Here is a 16171-nt window from a genome sequence, read left to right as displayed (position 1 = left end):
GGAAGATTGCACAGTCGTGCCTGGCGTCATAAGCCTGTTCTTTGGCTGAGGCAATCTTCAGCAATGCTTGAAATGGTCCAAGCTTTTATTTTTTATTTTTTTGTGATCCCCACAAATCAAACAGCTAATTATTTGAATTTGATGAGAGCTGTAAATTTTACAAAATTCAACATGAAGTTGATTTGTGGTGGATTAATCTACTCATATCTTTTTGCAACAAAATGTCACATTATATTTTTCTATGTATCGGATAAGTGAAACACAAATTTCTAAACATTCTCTTAAATCAAGAAAATGTAATTTTTTTCTACAGAAAAATATAGTCTGCTACATCAAAGTGTTTAGGACAAAACACTGACTTAAAATGCAAAGAATGCAATGAATAGTAGAATAATAATAATAGAAACATTTTGTGCAAAGAAGAATTGCGCAAAAAGTTTGTGACTTTGGCATTTTCACTGCTGTTACAAGCTGCTTCGCCATAATCGGCAGAGTTGGAAGGAGCCAGGACAGGACAGGGAACGTTTGGTGTGTTCATGCCAATTTTATTAGCTCTGCCAAAAAGTGCAGAGATGGGAAGGAGCTAGAGTGAACCTTAGGCCGGGGTCAGACTTGCGAGTGCAATGCGAGAAACTAGCACGAGCCTCTCGCATCAATACACGGCACAGCCGCCGGCACTCGGGACCAGAGTATGCAGCTGAATGTATTTCTATGCAGATGAATGCTCCCACGTGTTGGCGGGAGTGCCGGGTGTTAATGCGAGTTTCTCGCATTGAACTCACAAGTGTGACCCCGGCCTTACTCTGAATGGAGTACCATTCCTGGCAAGGAGAACTATAGCACACACCACTTGTAAGAGGCGCTGAATTCATTATGTGACATGCGTCCCATAATGAACTAGAAGCACCTTATTCCTGCACATCCCTCATTAAAAATGGACTACAAAACACTAGTCTAATGAATTGAGGCCATAGTTTACTTTTGTGCATTCATCTAAATTGTTTACATATTTTTCAACAGATATGATAGTTAAAATAGTCTATCAATATCCAATTAATGGGGTCCAACTATGGACGCTCTCACCAATCAGCTGACAGAAGAGGCCACAGCACCCTTCTCTATTGCTAGCCATTGGTTGATGGCTGTAATGTCACAAGGCATACCAGCCAACTGTCATTTTAATGAAAAAAAATGTTTTTATTCTTTTTTAATCAGGTTTTTGCTTCTCTTTATTGCTAAAATTGCATTGAGTGATGCATTATTTTATAAAAATCTAAACCTGACAATGATATCTGTAACAAAGGGAACACTAGTAGATACAGCTTAATGGTCATAAACAGGCACTTAAAGGGAGTTGGTCATCAGAATTATGTTGTCCCAACTGAGAGCAGCATGATGTAGGGGCAGAGACTTTGATTCAAGTGTTCTGGTCACTTACTGGCGTGCTTGCTGTAGTTTTAATGTATTAGTTTTTATCTTCTGTGGATGTACCAGGCTTCTCAATAATGATCTGGACACACCTTTCTGTACACAGCTTTGATTTTCTACATTGTGCATTACAAGAACTTAGCCAATCAGCTGTGGGGTGGTGATAGACAGAACTCATGAATTTCAAATATTACATTGTAGCAGGTTTTCTAGCCATTTCAGTGATAACTGTCTGCAAATAAGGCTAGGCTTTATCAAAACAATAGCAAGCAGACCAGTAAGTGACACACCTTCTCAATCATGATCTCTACGTCATGCTGCTCGCATGCAAAGTAACAAAAACGTGATAACAGAGTCTCTTTAAGATAGAAAGAAACTTAGAAGAATTATTAATTGATGTATGGACATCCACTATGAAGAAACAGTGAAGGCTGCATCCAATCAGAAATAGATGATAGGCTGCAGAACTGATTTGACATTCTTCATGGGTAAATGGGGATGTAAACATGTTTTTTTAATTTTAGGATACACTGTAGAGACATTCTAAAAATGTAGTTTAATAGTGGACTTGCACATTAAGGAGAGTAGAGTGATCACAAACAGTTTTAACTTATTAAAGTATTTCTATGCCAAAAACATAGGCATTTTTAGGATTAGCTGATTTGGGCTCTTCACTAATTTTACACAAGTAGCAATAAAAACTTGTCAAGATATCATCAAAGTCCTTTCAGTGACCATAAGCAATGCCTATCGAATAAACAATAAATGATCAATCACTATCTAGCTGTGAAATCTATGTTTTACTTACATAGACATCAAGTATTTCATTTGTTGGTCCCTCCGCTAGAAATGATTCGCCTGCAGTGCTTGATATTTCATTTGGTCGCTTATATGTGAACATTGTTCCTCCGCCTTCATATTTTCCAGGTCTGTCAATTGCCCAATTCCCATTGATGATTGATCTGCCAGATCTACTGCGGAGAGCTAGCCGACAGAGAAATAAAAATAATATTACACTGTGAGCATTGTGAGAAACATACAGTAGTACAGTATTACATTGGAGCCTATCTACAAAGCATTAGCAAAATCTTGTTGAGGTGCTTTCAAAACATGCATCAATAAAACAATAAGAAACTTCAAAAAGAACTGTTAACAATGGCCAGAGATAAAACAAAGTATCTAATATAAGAAGTGGAAAAAAATTGTGAAATACAATAAGACTTCATACTTCATAAAGACTATGTAAAAAAAAATTATTTAGTAGTCTATTGCTAGTGCCAGGTAATATACATTGCCTTTTAGAATTCAAAGTAGCTTCAAGCGGTTGGCTCAAAATCAACACAAGTGTATACAGGTCTGTCAACTGGGACCCCAACTAATAATCAAGAGAATTAGGATTGATAGTCCAGAAGCCCTCACTGCTATCTGCCCACTGTCCGATCCTTTGCACCTTCGTCACTTTGCATCTCTGGCCAGGTGTTCATTTTAGGCCACGGCTTCAAGCCACAAGCAGGCCATTGATGTTACTGTGCATGATCCAAATGCAATTCTAAGGTAGACGCCCCAGCCTAGAGTAAACACCAAGATGTGACAAGACAGAGGTGCAGAAAACCGAACAGCAGAAACAGCAACAGTGATGGCTGCAAAGGTGAGCGGTAAAGAGAGTATTTTTTTATCTTTAACCTTTTGACGGCCACTTAACTCTCTGGATGTCCCCTCTGCTTCTGCCTGCTGTCCAGTCCTCCATACCTTTGTTATACCGAGCAACTGTGGACAATAGTGCAGGGCCAGAAGCAAGAAGGAACTAGAAGTCACTACGCGTGCATAGTTAATGCCAGGGCCTGATTGTGGTCATAAGCACCGTCATAGAGTGAACACCAGGCCTGAGATGCAATGGAGGCATTGAGGACTGGTAAATTGGTGGGGAGCAATTGGAGCAGCAGAGAGGTGACAGACACCAAAGCATAAATAGGGATATTAAATTTGCGGAGAATAGCTTCTCTGAAAATCAAATTTCCTGGTAAAATTCGTGCAAAGAAGCAAATTTGGATTCTGTCAGATCTGTTCATCTCTAGTTAGGATGTTTGAAAGGATGAGAGTTTAGCAGCATTTTTTTTTCAATGGAAGTTACAAAACTTATCTTATTAAGGACAGATTTGCTTTTGAGATGACTTTTTAGGGGCTGACATGTCAAAAATTAACAAACAATACCCAATTTTGAAAATAGCACCTCTCAAGGTAATAAAATGACTTTCAAAAAGTTTATTAACTCTTTAGTTGCTTTATAGGGATTAAGACAAATTGGAATGAAAAAATTATTACATTTTTTCTACAGAAATGTTACATTAGGCTCAAATAATTTTTTATTTCACAAATATAACAATAAAAAATGGATCCCACAATTTGTTGCACAATTTCTCATGAGTATGCTAATACTCCATATACGGGTGAAAGCTGTTTGGGTACATGGAATGTGCGCTGTATGACTTTTCAAGTACATTTGTAGCTGGAATAGATTGTGGATCTCATGTAACATTTAAGGAGCCTCTGAGGAACCAAAAGAGCAGAAACCCCATCACCCTAAAAATGATTAGATTTTGGAAACTGTACCCTCAACTAAATCAGAGTATAATGACCATTTTGAACCAACCGCCACTTCACAAAACTTTTATTGGGGTGCAAAAAATGAAAAAAAAAATTATGAAAATGTTTCTTTAGCCCCTGAAAGTGGCCTCAGAAACTAGCACTATTTGACATTTGGAGCACAGTTTAGGAAGTAATACTGTAGGCTCTGGATGATATATCATGACTAAAGAGCTCTTCAGGTGCAAAAAAAACAAAAGAGATGCTATTTTGGAAACTACACCCCTCAAACACTTCATCAAGAGGTGAGTTGAGCATTTTGAACCTATAAGTGCTTCACATTTTATAGCGTTGGGCAGTGAAAATTTAAAAAACATTTCACTAAGATGTTGATTTAGCGACATTTTTAAAAAAATTTCGCAAAGTTAATGGGAAAAGTAGATTGCTTTGCAGTTTTATTTTTCTGCTGCCAGCCTTTGTTCTTTATTTTGCCATTTTCCCCTTGCGGTTCTTCAACCGGCTGGTCTTCAACAGAGCAAGTAGACTGCTCCTTCTCAAACACTTCCGCCAGGGTTTGTCTTTTAAGGGTGACAAGGACAGAGGGAGTCCACCATAATGCTATTACGGTCTTCATCATCTAGCACTTGTGGCTTTATCTACATTATTTATTATTTATTATTATTATTATTATACATTTTTATAGCGCCATTTATTCCATGGCGCTTTACATGTGAATACGGGGCAAATATAGACAATTACATTAAACATGAGCAGATAACAAGGCACACGAGTACATAAGGAGGGAGGACCCTGCCCGCGAGGGCTCACAGTCTGCAGGGGGTGGGTGAGGATACACTAGGAGAGGGAAGAGCTGGCTGTGCGGCTGTTCAGTAGGTTGAGGATCACTGCAGGCTGTAGGCTTGTCGGAAGAGATGAGTCTTCAGGTTCTTTTTGAAGGTTTCTATGGTAGGCGCAAGTCTGATGTGTTGGGGTAGAGAGTTCCAGAGTATGGGGGAAGCACGGGAGAAGTCTTGGATGCGGTTATGGGAAGAAGAGATGAGAGGGGAGTAGAGAAGGAGGTCTTGGGAGGATCGGAGGTCGCGTGTAGGTAGGTACCGGGAGACCATGTCACAGATGTATGGAGGAGACAGGTTGTGGATGGCTTTGTATGTCAGTGTGAGGGTTTTGAACTGGAGTCTCTGGGCGATAGGAAGCCAGTGAAGGGCTTGACACAGGGGAGAGGCTGGGGAATAGCGGGGGGACAGGTGGATTAGTCGGGCAGCAGAGTGTAGGATGGATTGGAGTGGTGCCAGAGTGCTAGAGGGGAGTCCAGAGAGTAGGAGGTTGCAGTAGTCGAGGCGGGAGATGATAAGGGCATGCACTAGCGTTTTTGCAGTGTTGCGGTCAAGGAAAGCACGGATCCGGGAAATATTTTTGAGTTTGAGACGACAGGAGGAGGCAAGGGCTTGGATATGTGGCTTGAAAGAGAGGGCAGAGTCGAGGATCACCCCGAGGCACCGGGCGTGTGGGACTGGGGATAGTGAGCAGCCATTGACATTGATGGATAGATGTGGTGGAGGGGTAGAGTGAGATGTCTACATTGTGACATGTGACAAGAACCCCAACACCAACTCCTTATAACTGCTATCCTCTAGAAAGCCGAACAGCAGATGACAATCTGACTCCTTTATGCTAACGAGGTCCAGGATGGTCTTGATTTTAAACTTTTTGTGGTTCAAAACTCAACTTAAGTGATCCTCTTCAATAAATGGCAACTGCAAAAAGGATGATTTGAACTGTTGGAGGACCTCCACTATATTGGATTGATTAATACAACTAAGAACCCAAAACAACTTGAAGAATGACCATAAAAGCTAAACCAGCAACACTAGCATCAAATTTTTCTGGTCCACAGTCCATGCCGGCAACATAATGCCAAAATGTGTAGCCTGTGGTCCATCGAGATTGCCATATATTTCCCAATTTCTCCAGAACTCATCATCTGTTAAAGCTTCATATGCATTGGCTATTTTCATAAATATAGCTTCATCTTCTCCTTTTTCAGGGTGGAAATTCCGAGAAAGAACTCGGTACTTTTTTTGTATTCTTGGTATTCTTTATCAGTTTTGGAAACTTTGTATTCGAGCAATATAAACTATACCCATCCAAACATCAATACTATTTTCTTAGCAATCAGAATTACATTCTGCTGTGGCTTTACAGCCTTTAGCTGATACCACAAACAGTTTCTATATACATGACAGATGTTTTTTGGTCGGGCTTGTTCAGAGTTCTGTCATGGGGCCACAGGTTGTATGTGGCTGGAAAGACAATCAGCCCTACGAATGAGGTCAGGAAGTACAGGAATGTATTTCCACTGTCATCATACTAGAACTGTTGCCCAGACAAGGCTGCCTTTCCCTCCTCCTTGCAGGCAAACTACCTGTCAACGGGTCCCTTACAGCTCACTAGAGTAGAAAAAACAACCGACCGACGGCCGTTACCCTGCAATGGGCCCAACCATCTCCTTCTTGACACACCTATTCATTACATCCCCAATGATCAAGTCAAAAGTTAAAAGACAAACCATGGCTGAAGTGTTTGAAAAGGAGCAGTCTACTTTCTCTGCTGAAGACCAGCAGGCTGAAGAAGCGCAAGGGGAAAATGTCAAAATGAAAAATAGATTACCTTAGTTGTTGTAAAATGTCTCATAAGTATGCGGATACCCCATATGATACCTCCTTTGCGGCCTAACCTCTAACACTCTCACACCCCTCCTGTCTGTCCTTAATTCTGCTGCCCGACTAATTAATCTTTCTCATTGCTACACTCCTGCTTCCCCTCTTTGCAAATCCCTTCACTGGCTCCCAATTTCAAAGCCTATCCAGTTTAAACTACTAACACTGACCTACAAAGCCATCCATAACCTTTCTCCTCCGTATATTTCCATACTAATCTCTCAATATCTTCCCTCACCTAATCTCCGGTCCTCCCAAGACCACCTCCTCTCCTCCACGCTTATTCGCTCCTCACCCAATCGCCTCCAAGACTTCTCCCGAATATCCCCCAGAATCTGGAATTCTGTGCCCCAACAAGTCTGGTTATCCACCACATTTGGATCCTTCAAACGGAACCTGAAAACCCATCTCTTCAAAGAAGCTTACAACCTCTAATGACCACATGACTACCTCAACACCATCGGAGCAACCACAACCCCCGACCTACTGTCTCTTTCCCCACAATCCTGTAGAATGTAAGCCCGCAAGGGCAGGGTCATCTCCCCTCTGTATCAGTCTGCCATTGTTAGTTTTGTTTATAATAATAATAATAATGTGTTTGGTAACTACAATTTAGGCAAATGGCAGAGCTCGGAAGGGAAGGAGTGCTATTTATTTTTGGCACTCAATTTTTATTAGAATAGATAGCTGACCCCATATCATATTTAAAGAGTTGCTTAGGTGCCAAAACCTTAGAAACTCCTGTAAGTTAGTACAAATCGTATTCCCTTTATTCCCGGTATACTTAAGCTTTATATATAAACAATAATAGGTATGTGTTTAATTGAGTGCTACAATCTATAGCTCAATTACCAGCCTATTGTGGCGCTTTGTTGTACAGCTGTACCCATCTATATATTAAGGTGCTGCATGTATGTAATTTACTATGTGCAGATCTGTGTCTCTAGGTTTGCGCTTGTATTTATATACATGTGCTGCCGAGAGATACATATGCCATTATACCGGGTGCCTGCTCGCTAATTCAGTATACCTCTTTTTGTGGGGCATCGATGAATTGTATTTGCAGCTACTGTTTGTATACGTTGCTTAGAAACTTCGTAACGTCACATCCGGTGCTTGAACGTCAATTCAGTTTACCTCTTTTTCGTGGGGCATCAGTGTAGCTGCAGCAACGGCTTGTACACGTTGCCTAGAAACCTGGTAACATCACATCCGGTATGCACGGGCTAGAGCTTTGGACCGTGAACCGGTAGTGAAAGCACAGTCTTTTGCCAGCACCTGTGTTAGCCCATGGGGTGCCGCATGCGTACTGGCATGCGACCCAGGGAACGTGAGCCGGAAGTATTATCGCAACCGGCGGAATATTTTCTACGTACCACACTAGGGGCCGCATGCGCAATAGTAAGCGTCCCAGATACCGGTAACAACACAGGTCTCAAAGGGAAGCATAACAGCGACACAGCACCATTACCACTGATGACAGCAGCAGTCATTCAAAGCACGTGTTTGGGCGGAAATGAGGTAGGACGCTGTGCATGTCTTGGAAACTATTTAAGTGGTAGTCTATTGTCCCGCATCTCACCCTACCATAGTCCTGTGCCCACAACTAGGAGCATCGGACATGGGAGTTACCATCTGACGCAGGGACTCCCTTCTTCAAAGAAAAAACATCCCACAATTCTTATACTCTTTTCCCCTGATGAATCTCCCCTATGGGAGACGAAACGCGTAGGGAAGGTTACATGGTCATGGTGGGTTCAACTTATTAGCCTGACTTGGGGACTGCCCTTGTCAGGGCGGGAGCCACACAGGGGCACGACTGGGGTAGTATAGAGACTATTTCCCCCTCCCCCTCAAAACACATATGGATGCTCCCGCAAAGGAAACTACATATCTGGTGAGATAAAACCATTTTTTTATGGAGCACTGGTTACATGAGCACTAGTTTTGCACTTTATCACTTTGTTGTATTATCCATTTGATCTTTTAGACTTTGTCCATTAAAGGTTATGTTTTAGCATTATATAGATGTAAGATGTTCTCCTAGCTAGCTTGTATATTCGTTATCAGAGGACCTCTAGTGGTATCATAATTGGATACACCCTATATTTGGCTTAAAACTCCCGTAAGTGACCTCATTCTGGATACTTCACCCCAAGAGGAAATCATCTGTGGAAGTGATTAGCATCTGGAATCAATGAATGCTTCTCAGAATAGTATAATATGGGACCATGCAAATTTTTTTGCACTAAGATGTTGTTTAAGCTCCACATTTTTCAATTTCACAATTGGTAACAGTAGAAAATAGATTCTTAATCTGTATGTAAACTCCAATATCTGGTCAGAAACTATGGTTTGAGACCACTGCAAAACTCAAAAGTGAAGGAGCACCATTTTGAATTAAAAATTTAGCTGGAATGGTTTCTGTGCCATATCACATTAGCCAAGTCCTGTAGGTATTAGAACATCAGAACCTCCCAAAAGTAACCCAATTAAACATGTTGACACCACATAGGACATTGATGCATAAAGAGATAAAAAAGACAATTTCACCACTAAAATATTGTTTTAACATCAGATTTTTTTTATTTTCACCTAGATTAATAGGTGAAAAAAGGACACTAAAATTTGTTACAATTAAATTACAAATACAGCAATACCACATCTGTGTTCGTAATCTGCTGTTTGCGACATGGCAGGGCTCAGAAGGGAAGGATCTCTTTTTTACTTTTGAAATGCATATTTTCCCTGAATAGTTTATGGATGGCCATGTTTTGAGACCTACAAGTTTTTCATTTTTAAACCCACAGAGCCATATGATGGCTTGTGTTATTGCAGGATGAGTTGAAGTTTTTACTGGTACTATTTTGGAGTACATAGCATTTTTTTATTACTTTCTATTTCCATTTTTTCTAGGCAAAATGAAAATAAAAAAGCAATTCACAAATTATAGTTCTTTTTTATGCTGTAAACCATGTGGTAAACGTAATACGATATCTTTATTCTTAAGTTCACTACAGTAATGCCATATTTACTGTATATAGGTTTTTATGTATTGCAACTTTTTCACATTAAAACCATATTTTTCAAAAAATCTTTAGTTTTTAAATCATCCTATTCTGAGAGCTATAGCTTTTATATTTTTTCGTTGATAGAGCCATGTAAGAGCTTGATTATTGTAGGCTAAGATGACTTTTTTATAACATATACAGTGCCTACAAGTAGTATTCAACCCCCTGCAGATTTAGCAGGTTTACACATTTGGAATTAACTTGGCATTGTGACATTTGGACTGTAGATCAGCCTGGAAGTGTGAAATGCTCTGCAGCAAAAAAGAATGTTATTTCTTTGTTTATTTTTTTTTTTAAATTGGGAAAAGTTTTTTCAGAGGGTCATTTATTATTCAACCCCTCAACCCAGCAGAATTCTGTTTGGTTCCCCTAAAGTATTAAGAAGTAGTTCAGGCACAAAGAACAATGAGCTTCACATGTTTGGGATAATTATCTCTTTTCCCAGCCTTTTCTGACTATTTAAGACCCTCCCTGTTATGGCTGGCAATCAGGCAACACAGCGTGCAGTAATCAGCGCACATACAGAGATCTGGCAATAACCAAAAACAATAGGACGAGCTCTGAGACGTGGAATCTCTGTAGACTGCAGTACCTGATCTATCCTCACACAACTATAAGCAGCAGTGGATTGCGCCTATCACTACCTATGCAACTCGGCACTGCCTGAGGAGCTGACTAGCCTGAAGATAGAAATACAAGCCTGACTTACCTCAGAGAAATACCCCAAAGGAATAGGCAGCCCCCCACATATAATGACTGTTAGCAAGATGAAAAGACAAACGTAGGAATGAAATAGATTCAGCAAAGTGAGGCCCGATATTCTAGACAGAGCGAGGATAGCAAAGAGAACTATGCAGTCTACAAAAAACCCTAAAACGAAAACCACGCAAAGGGGCAAAAAGACCCACCGTGCCGAACTAACAGCACGGCGGTGCACCCCTTTGCCTCTCAGAGCTTCCAGCAAAAGTTAATAGCAAGCTGGACAGAAAAAACAGAAAACAAACTAGAAGCACTTATCTAGCAGAGCAGCAGGCCCAAGGAAAGATGCAGTAGCTCAGATCCAACACTGGAACATTGACAAGGAGCAAGGAAGACAGACTCAGGTGGAGCTAAATAGCAAGGCAGCCAACGAGCTCACCAAAACACCTGAGGGAGGAAGCCCAGAGACTGCAATACCACTTGTGACCACAGAAGTGAACTCAGCCACAGAATTCACAACAGTACCCCCCCCTTGAGGAGGGGTCACCGAACCCTCACCAGAACCCCCAGGCCGACCAGGATGAGCCACATGAAAGGCACGAACAAGATCTGGGGCATGGACATCAGAGGCAAAAACCCAGGAATTATCTTCCTGAGCATAACCCTTCCATTTGACCAGATACTGGAGTTTCCGTCTAGAGACACGAGAATCCAAAATCTTCTCCACAATATACTCCAATTCCCCCTCCACCAAAACAGGGGCAGGAGGCTCCACAGATGGAACCATAGGTGCCACGTATCTCCTCAACAACGACCTATGGAATACATTATGTATGGAAAAGGAGTCTGGGAGGGTCAGACGAAAAGACACCGGATTGAGAATCTCAGAAATCCTATACGGACCAATAAAACGAGGTTTAAATTTAGGAGAGGAAACCTTCATAGGAATATGACGAGAAGATAACCAAACCAGATCCCCAACACGAAGTCGGGGTCCCACACGGCGTCTGCGATTAGCGAAAAGCTGAGCCTTCTCCTGGGACAAGGTCAAATTGTCCACTACCTGAGTCCAGATCTGCTGCAACCTGTCCACCACAGAATCCACACCAGGACAGTCCGAAGACTCAACCTGTCCTGAAGAGAAACGAGGATGGAACCCAGAATTGCAGAAAAATGGAGAGACCAAGGTAGCCGAGCTGGCCCGATTATTAAGGGCGAACTCAGCCAACGGCAAAAATGACACCCAATCATCCTGGTCAGCGGAAACAAAACATCTCAGATATGTTTCCAAGGTCTGATTGGTTCGTTCGGTCTGGCCATTAGTCTGAGGATGGAAGGCCGAGGAGAAAGATAGGTCAATGCCCATCCTACCACAAAAGGCTCGCCAGAACCTCGAGACAAACTGGGAACCTCTGTCAGAAACAATATTCTCAGGAATGCCATGTAAACGAACCACATGCTGGAAGAACAAAGGCACCAAATCAGAGGAGGAAGGCAATTTAACCAAGGGCACCAGATGGACCATTTTAGAAAAGCGATCACAGACCACCCAAATGACCGACATTTTTTGAGAAACGGGAAGGTCAGAAATGAAATCCATCGAAATATGTGTCCAAGGCCTCTTCGGGACCGGCAAGGGCAAAAGCAACCCACTGGCACGTGAACAGCAGGGCTTAGCCCTAGCACAAATTCCACAGGACTGCACAAAAGCACGCACATCCCGTGACAGAGACGGCCACCAGAAGGATCTAGCAACCAACTCCCTGGTACCAAAGATTCCTGGATGACCGGCCAGCACCGAACAATGAAGTTCAGAGATAACTTTACTAGTCCACCTATCAGGGACGAACAGTTTCTCGGCCGGACAACGATCAGGTTTATTAGCCTGAAATTTCTGCAACACTCTCCGCAAATCAGGGGAGATGGCAGACACAATGACTCCTTCCTTGAGGATACTCGCCGGCTCAGATAACCCCGGAGAGTCGGGCACAAAACTCCTAGACAGAGCATCCGCCTTCACATTTTTAGAGCCCGGAAGGTATGAAATCACAAAATCAAAACGAGCAAAAAATAACGACCAACGGGCCTGTCTAGGATTCAAGCGCTTGGCAGACTCAAGATAAGTAAGGTTCTTATGATCAGTCAAAACCACCACGCGATGCTTAGCACCCTCAAGCCAATGACGCCACTCCTCGAATGCCCACTTCATGGCCAGCAACTCTCGGTTGCCCACATCATAATTACGCTCAGCAGCAGAAAATTTCCTGGAAAAGAAAGCACATGGTTTGAACACTGAGCAACCAGAACCTCTCTGTGACAAAACCGCCCCTGCACCAAACTCAGAAGCATCAACCTCGACCTGGAACGGAAGAGAAACATCAGGTTGACACAACACAGGGGCACAGCAAAAACGACGCTTCAACTCCTGAAAAGCTTCCACGGCAGCAGAAGACCAATTAACCAAATCAGCACCCTTCTTGGTCAAATCGGTCAATGATCTGGCAATGCTAGAAAAATTACAGATGAAGCGACGATAAAAATTAGCAAAGCCCAGGAATTTCTGCAGACTTTTTAGAGATGTCGGCTGAGTCCAATCCTGGATGGCCTGAACCTTAACCGGATCCATCTCGATAGTAGAAGGGGAAAAGATGAACCCCAAAAATGAAACTTTCTGCACACCGAAGAGACACTTTGATCCCTTCACGAACAAGGAATTAGCACGCAGTACCTGGAAAACCATTCTGACTTGCTTCACATGAGACTCCCAATCATCTGAGAAGATCAAAATGTCATCCAAGTAAACAATCAAGAATTTATCCAGATACTCACGGAAAATGTCATGCATAAAAGACTGAAAAACAGATGGAGCATTGGCAAGTCCGAACGGCATCACCAGATACTCAAAATGACCCTCGGGCGTATTAAATGCCGTTTTCCATTCATCTCCCTGCCTGATTCTCACCAGATTATACGCACCACGAAGATCAATCTTAGTAAACCAACTAGCCCCCTTAATCTGAGCAAACAAGTCAGAAATCAATGGCAAGGGATACTGAAACTTAACAGTGATCTTATTAAGAAGGCGGTAATCAATACACGGTCTTAGCGAACCATCCTTCTTGGCTACAAAAAAGAACCCTGCTCCCAATGGTGACGACGATGGGCGAATATGTCCCTTCTCCAGGGACTCCTTCACATAACTGCGCATAGCGGTGTGTTCAGGTACGGACAAATTAAATAAACGACCCTTAGGGAATTTACTACCAGGAATCAAATCGATAGCACAATCACAAATCCTATGCGGAGGTAGGGCATCAGACTTGGACTCTTCAAATACATCCTGAAAGTCCGACAAGAACTCTGGGATGTCAGAAGGAATGGATGACGAAATAGACAAAAATGGAACATCACCATGTACTCCCTGACAACCCCAGCTGGTTACCGACATAGAGTTCCAATCCAATACTGGATTATGGGTTTGTAGCCATGGCAACCCCAACACGACCACATCATGCAAATTATGCAGTACCAGAAAGCGAATAACTTCCTGATGTGCAGGAGCCATGCACATGGTCAGCTGGGCCCAGTACTGAGGCTTATTCTTGGCCAAAGGTGTAGCATCAATTCCTCTCAACGGAATAGGACACCGCAAAGGCTCCAAGAAAAATCCACAACGTTTAGCATAATCCAAATCCATCAGATTCAGGGCAGCGCCTGAATCCACAAACGCCATGACAGAATACGATGACAAAGAGCACATTAAGGTAATGGACAAAAGGAATTTGGACTGTACAATACCAATAACGGCAGAGCTATCGAACCGCCTAGTGCGTTTAGGACAATTAGAAATAGCATGAGTAGAATCACCACAATAGAAACACAGTCTGTTCAGACGTCTGTGTTCTTGCCGTTCTACTTTAGTCATAGTCCTGTCGCACTGCATAGGCTCAGGTTTACTCTCAGACAATACCGCCAGATGGTGCACAGATTTACGCTCGCGCAAGCGACGACCGATCTGAATGGCCAAGGACATAGACTCATTCAAACCAGCAGGCATAGGAAATCCCACCATTACATCCTTAAGAGCTTCAGAGAGACCCTTTCTGAACAAAGCCGCTAGTGCAGATTCATTCCACAGAGTGAGTACTGACCACTTCCTAAATTTCTGACAATATACTTCTACATCATCCTGACCCTGGCATAAAGCCAGCAGATTTTTCTCAGCCTGATCCACTGAATTAGGCTCATCGTAAAGCAATCCCAGCGCCTGGAAAAATGCATCAACATTACTCAATGCAGAATCTCCTGGTGCAAGAGAAAACGCCCAGTCCTGTGGGTCGCCGCGCAAAAAAGAAATAATAATCAAAACCTGTTGAATAGGATTACCAGAAGAATGAGGTTTCAAGGCCAAAAATAGCTTACAATTATTTCTGAAGCTCCGGAACTTAGTTCTGTCACCAAAAAACAAATCAGGAATCGGAATTCTTGGTTCTAGCATCGATTTCTGATCAATAGTATCTTGAATCTTTTGTACATTTACAACGAGATTATCCATTGAGGAGCACAGAGCCTGAATATCCATGTCCACAGCTGTGTCCTGAAGCACTCTAATGTCTAGGGGAAAAAAAAGACTGAAGACAGAGCTAAGAAAAAAAAATGATGTCAGGATTTCTTTTTTCCCTCTATTGGGAATCATTGGTATGGCTCCTTGTACTGTTGTGGCTGGCAATCAGGCAACACAGCGTGCAGTAATCAGCGCACATACAGAGATCTGGCAATAACCAAAAACAATAGGACGAGCTCTGAGACGTGGAATCTCTGTAGACTGCAGTACCTGATCTATCCTCACACAACTATAAGCAGCAGTGGATTGCGCCTATCACTACCTATGCAACTCGGCACTGCCTGAGGAGCTGACTAGCCTGAAGATAGAAATACAAGCCTGACTTACCTCAGAGAAATACCCCAAAGGAATAGGCAGCCCCCCACATATAATGACTGTTAGCAAGATGAAAAGACAAACGTAGGAATGAAATAGATTCAGCAAAGTGAGGCCCGATATTCTAGACAGAGCGAGGATAGCAAAGAGAACTATGCAGTCTACAAAAAACCCTAAAACGAAAACCACGCAAAGGGGCATAAAGACCCACCGTGCCGAACTAACAGCACGGCGGTGCACCCCTTTGCTTCTCAGAGCTTCCAGCAAAAGTTAATAGCAAGCTGGACAGAAAAAACAGAAAACAAACTAGAAGCACTTATCTAGCAGAGCAGCAGGCCCAAGGAAAGATGCAGTAGCTCAGATCCAACACTGGAACATTGACAAGGAGCAAGGAAGACAGACTCAGGTGGAGCTAAATAGCAAGGCAGCCAACGAGCTCACCAAAACACCTGAGGGAGGAAGCCCAGAGACTGCAATACCACTTGTGACCACAGAAGTGAACTCAGCCACAGAATTCACAACACCTCCCCAAACTTGAGAACAGCACTCAAACATGGTCAACATGGGAAAGACAATGGAGCATTCCAAGGCCATCAGAGACAAGATCGTGGAGGGTCACAAAGCTGGCAAGGGGTACAAAACCCTTTCCAAGGAGTTGGGCCTACCTGTTTCCACTGTTGGGAGCATCATCCGGAAGTGGAAGGCTTATGGAA

At 42.6% G+C, this 16171-nt stretch overlaps 1 protein-coding gene and 2 pseudogenes across 3 annotated transcripts in view; all 3 read right to left on the bottom strand.

Moving 5' to 3' along the window:
- THSD4 (thrombospondin type 1 domain containing 4) overlaps nucleotides 1-16171 on the bottom strand; it is a 1349728-nt gene that overhangs the window by 105071 nt on the left and 1228486 nt on the right. For all 3 annotated transcript variants that reach the window (XM_069765881.1, XM_069765882.1, XM_069765883.1), the window contains one exon: nucleotides 2237-2412. In XM_069765881.1, coding sequence (XP_069621982.1) covers nucleotides 2237-2412 — 176 coding nt within the window. The remainder of the gene's footprint in view (nucleotides 1-2236; nucleotides 2413-16171) is intronic.
- On the bottom strand, nucleotides 4418-5813 carry LOC138673808 (translocation protein SEC63 homolog pseudogene; annotated as a pseudogene).
- Nucleotides 5815-16171, bottom strand: part of LOC138673807 (translocation protein SEC63 homolog) — a 77915-nt pseudogene continuing 67558 nt past the window's right edge.

This window comes from Ranitomeya imitator, chromosome 4 (genome assembly GCF_032444005.1).
Source record: "Ranitomeya imitator isolate aRanImi1 chromosome 4, aRanImi1.pri, whole genome shotgun sequence".
Lineage (NCBI taxonomy): Eukaryota > Metazoa > Chordata > Amphibia > Anura > Dendrobatidae > Ranitomeya > Ranitomeya imitator.
The sequence above is the reverse complement of the archived record's forward strand: the minus strand, read 5'-3'. Positions and strand labels throughout refer to the sequence as shown.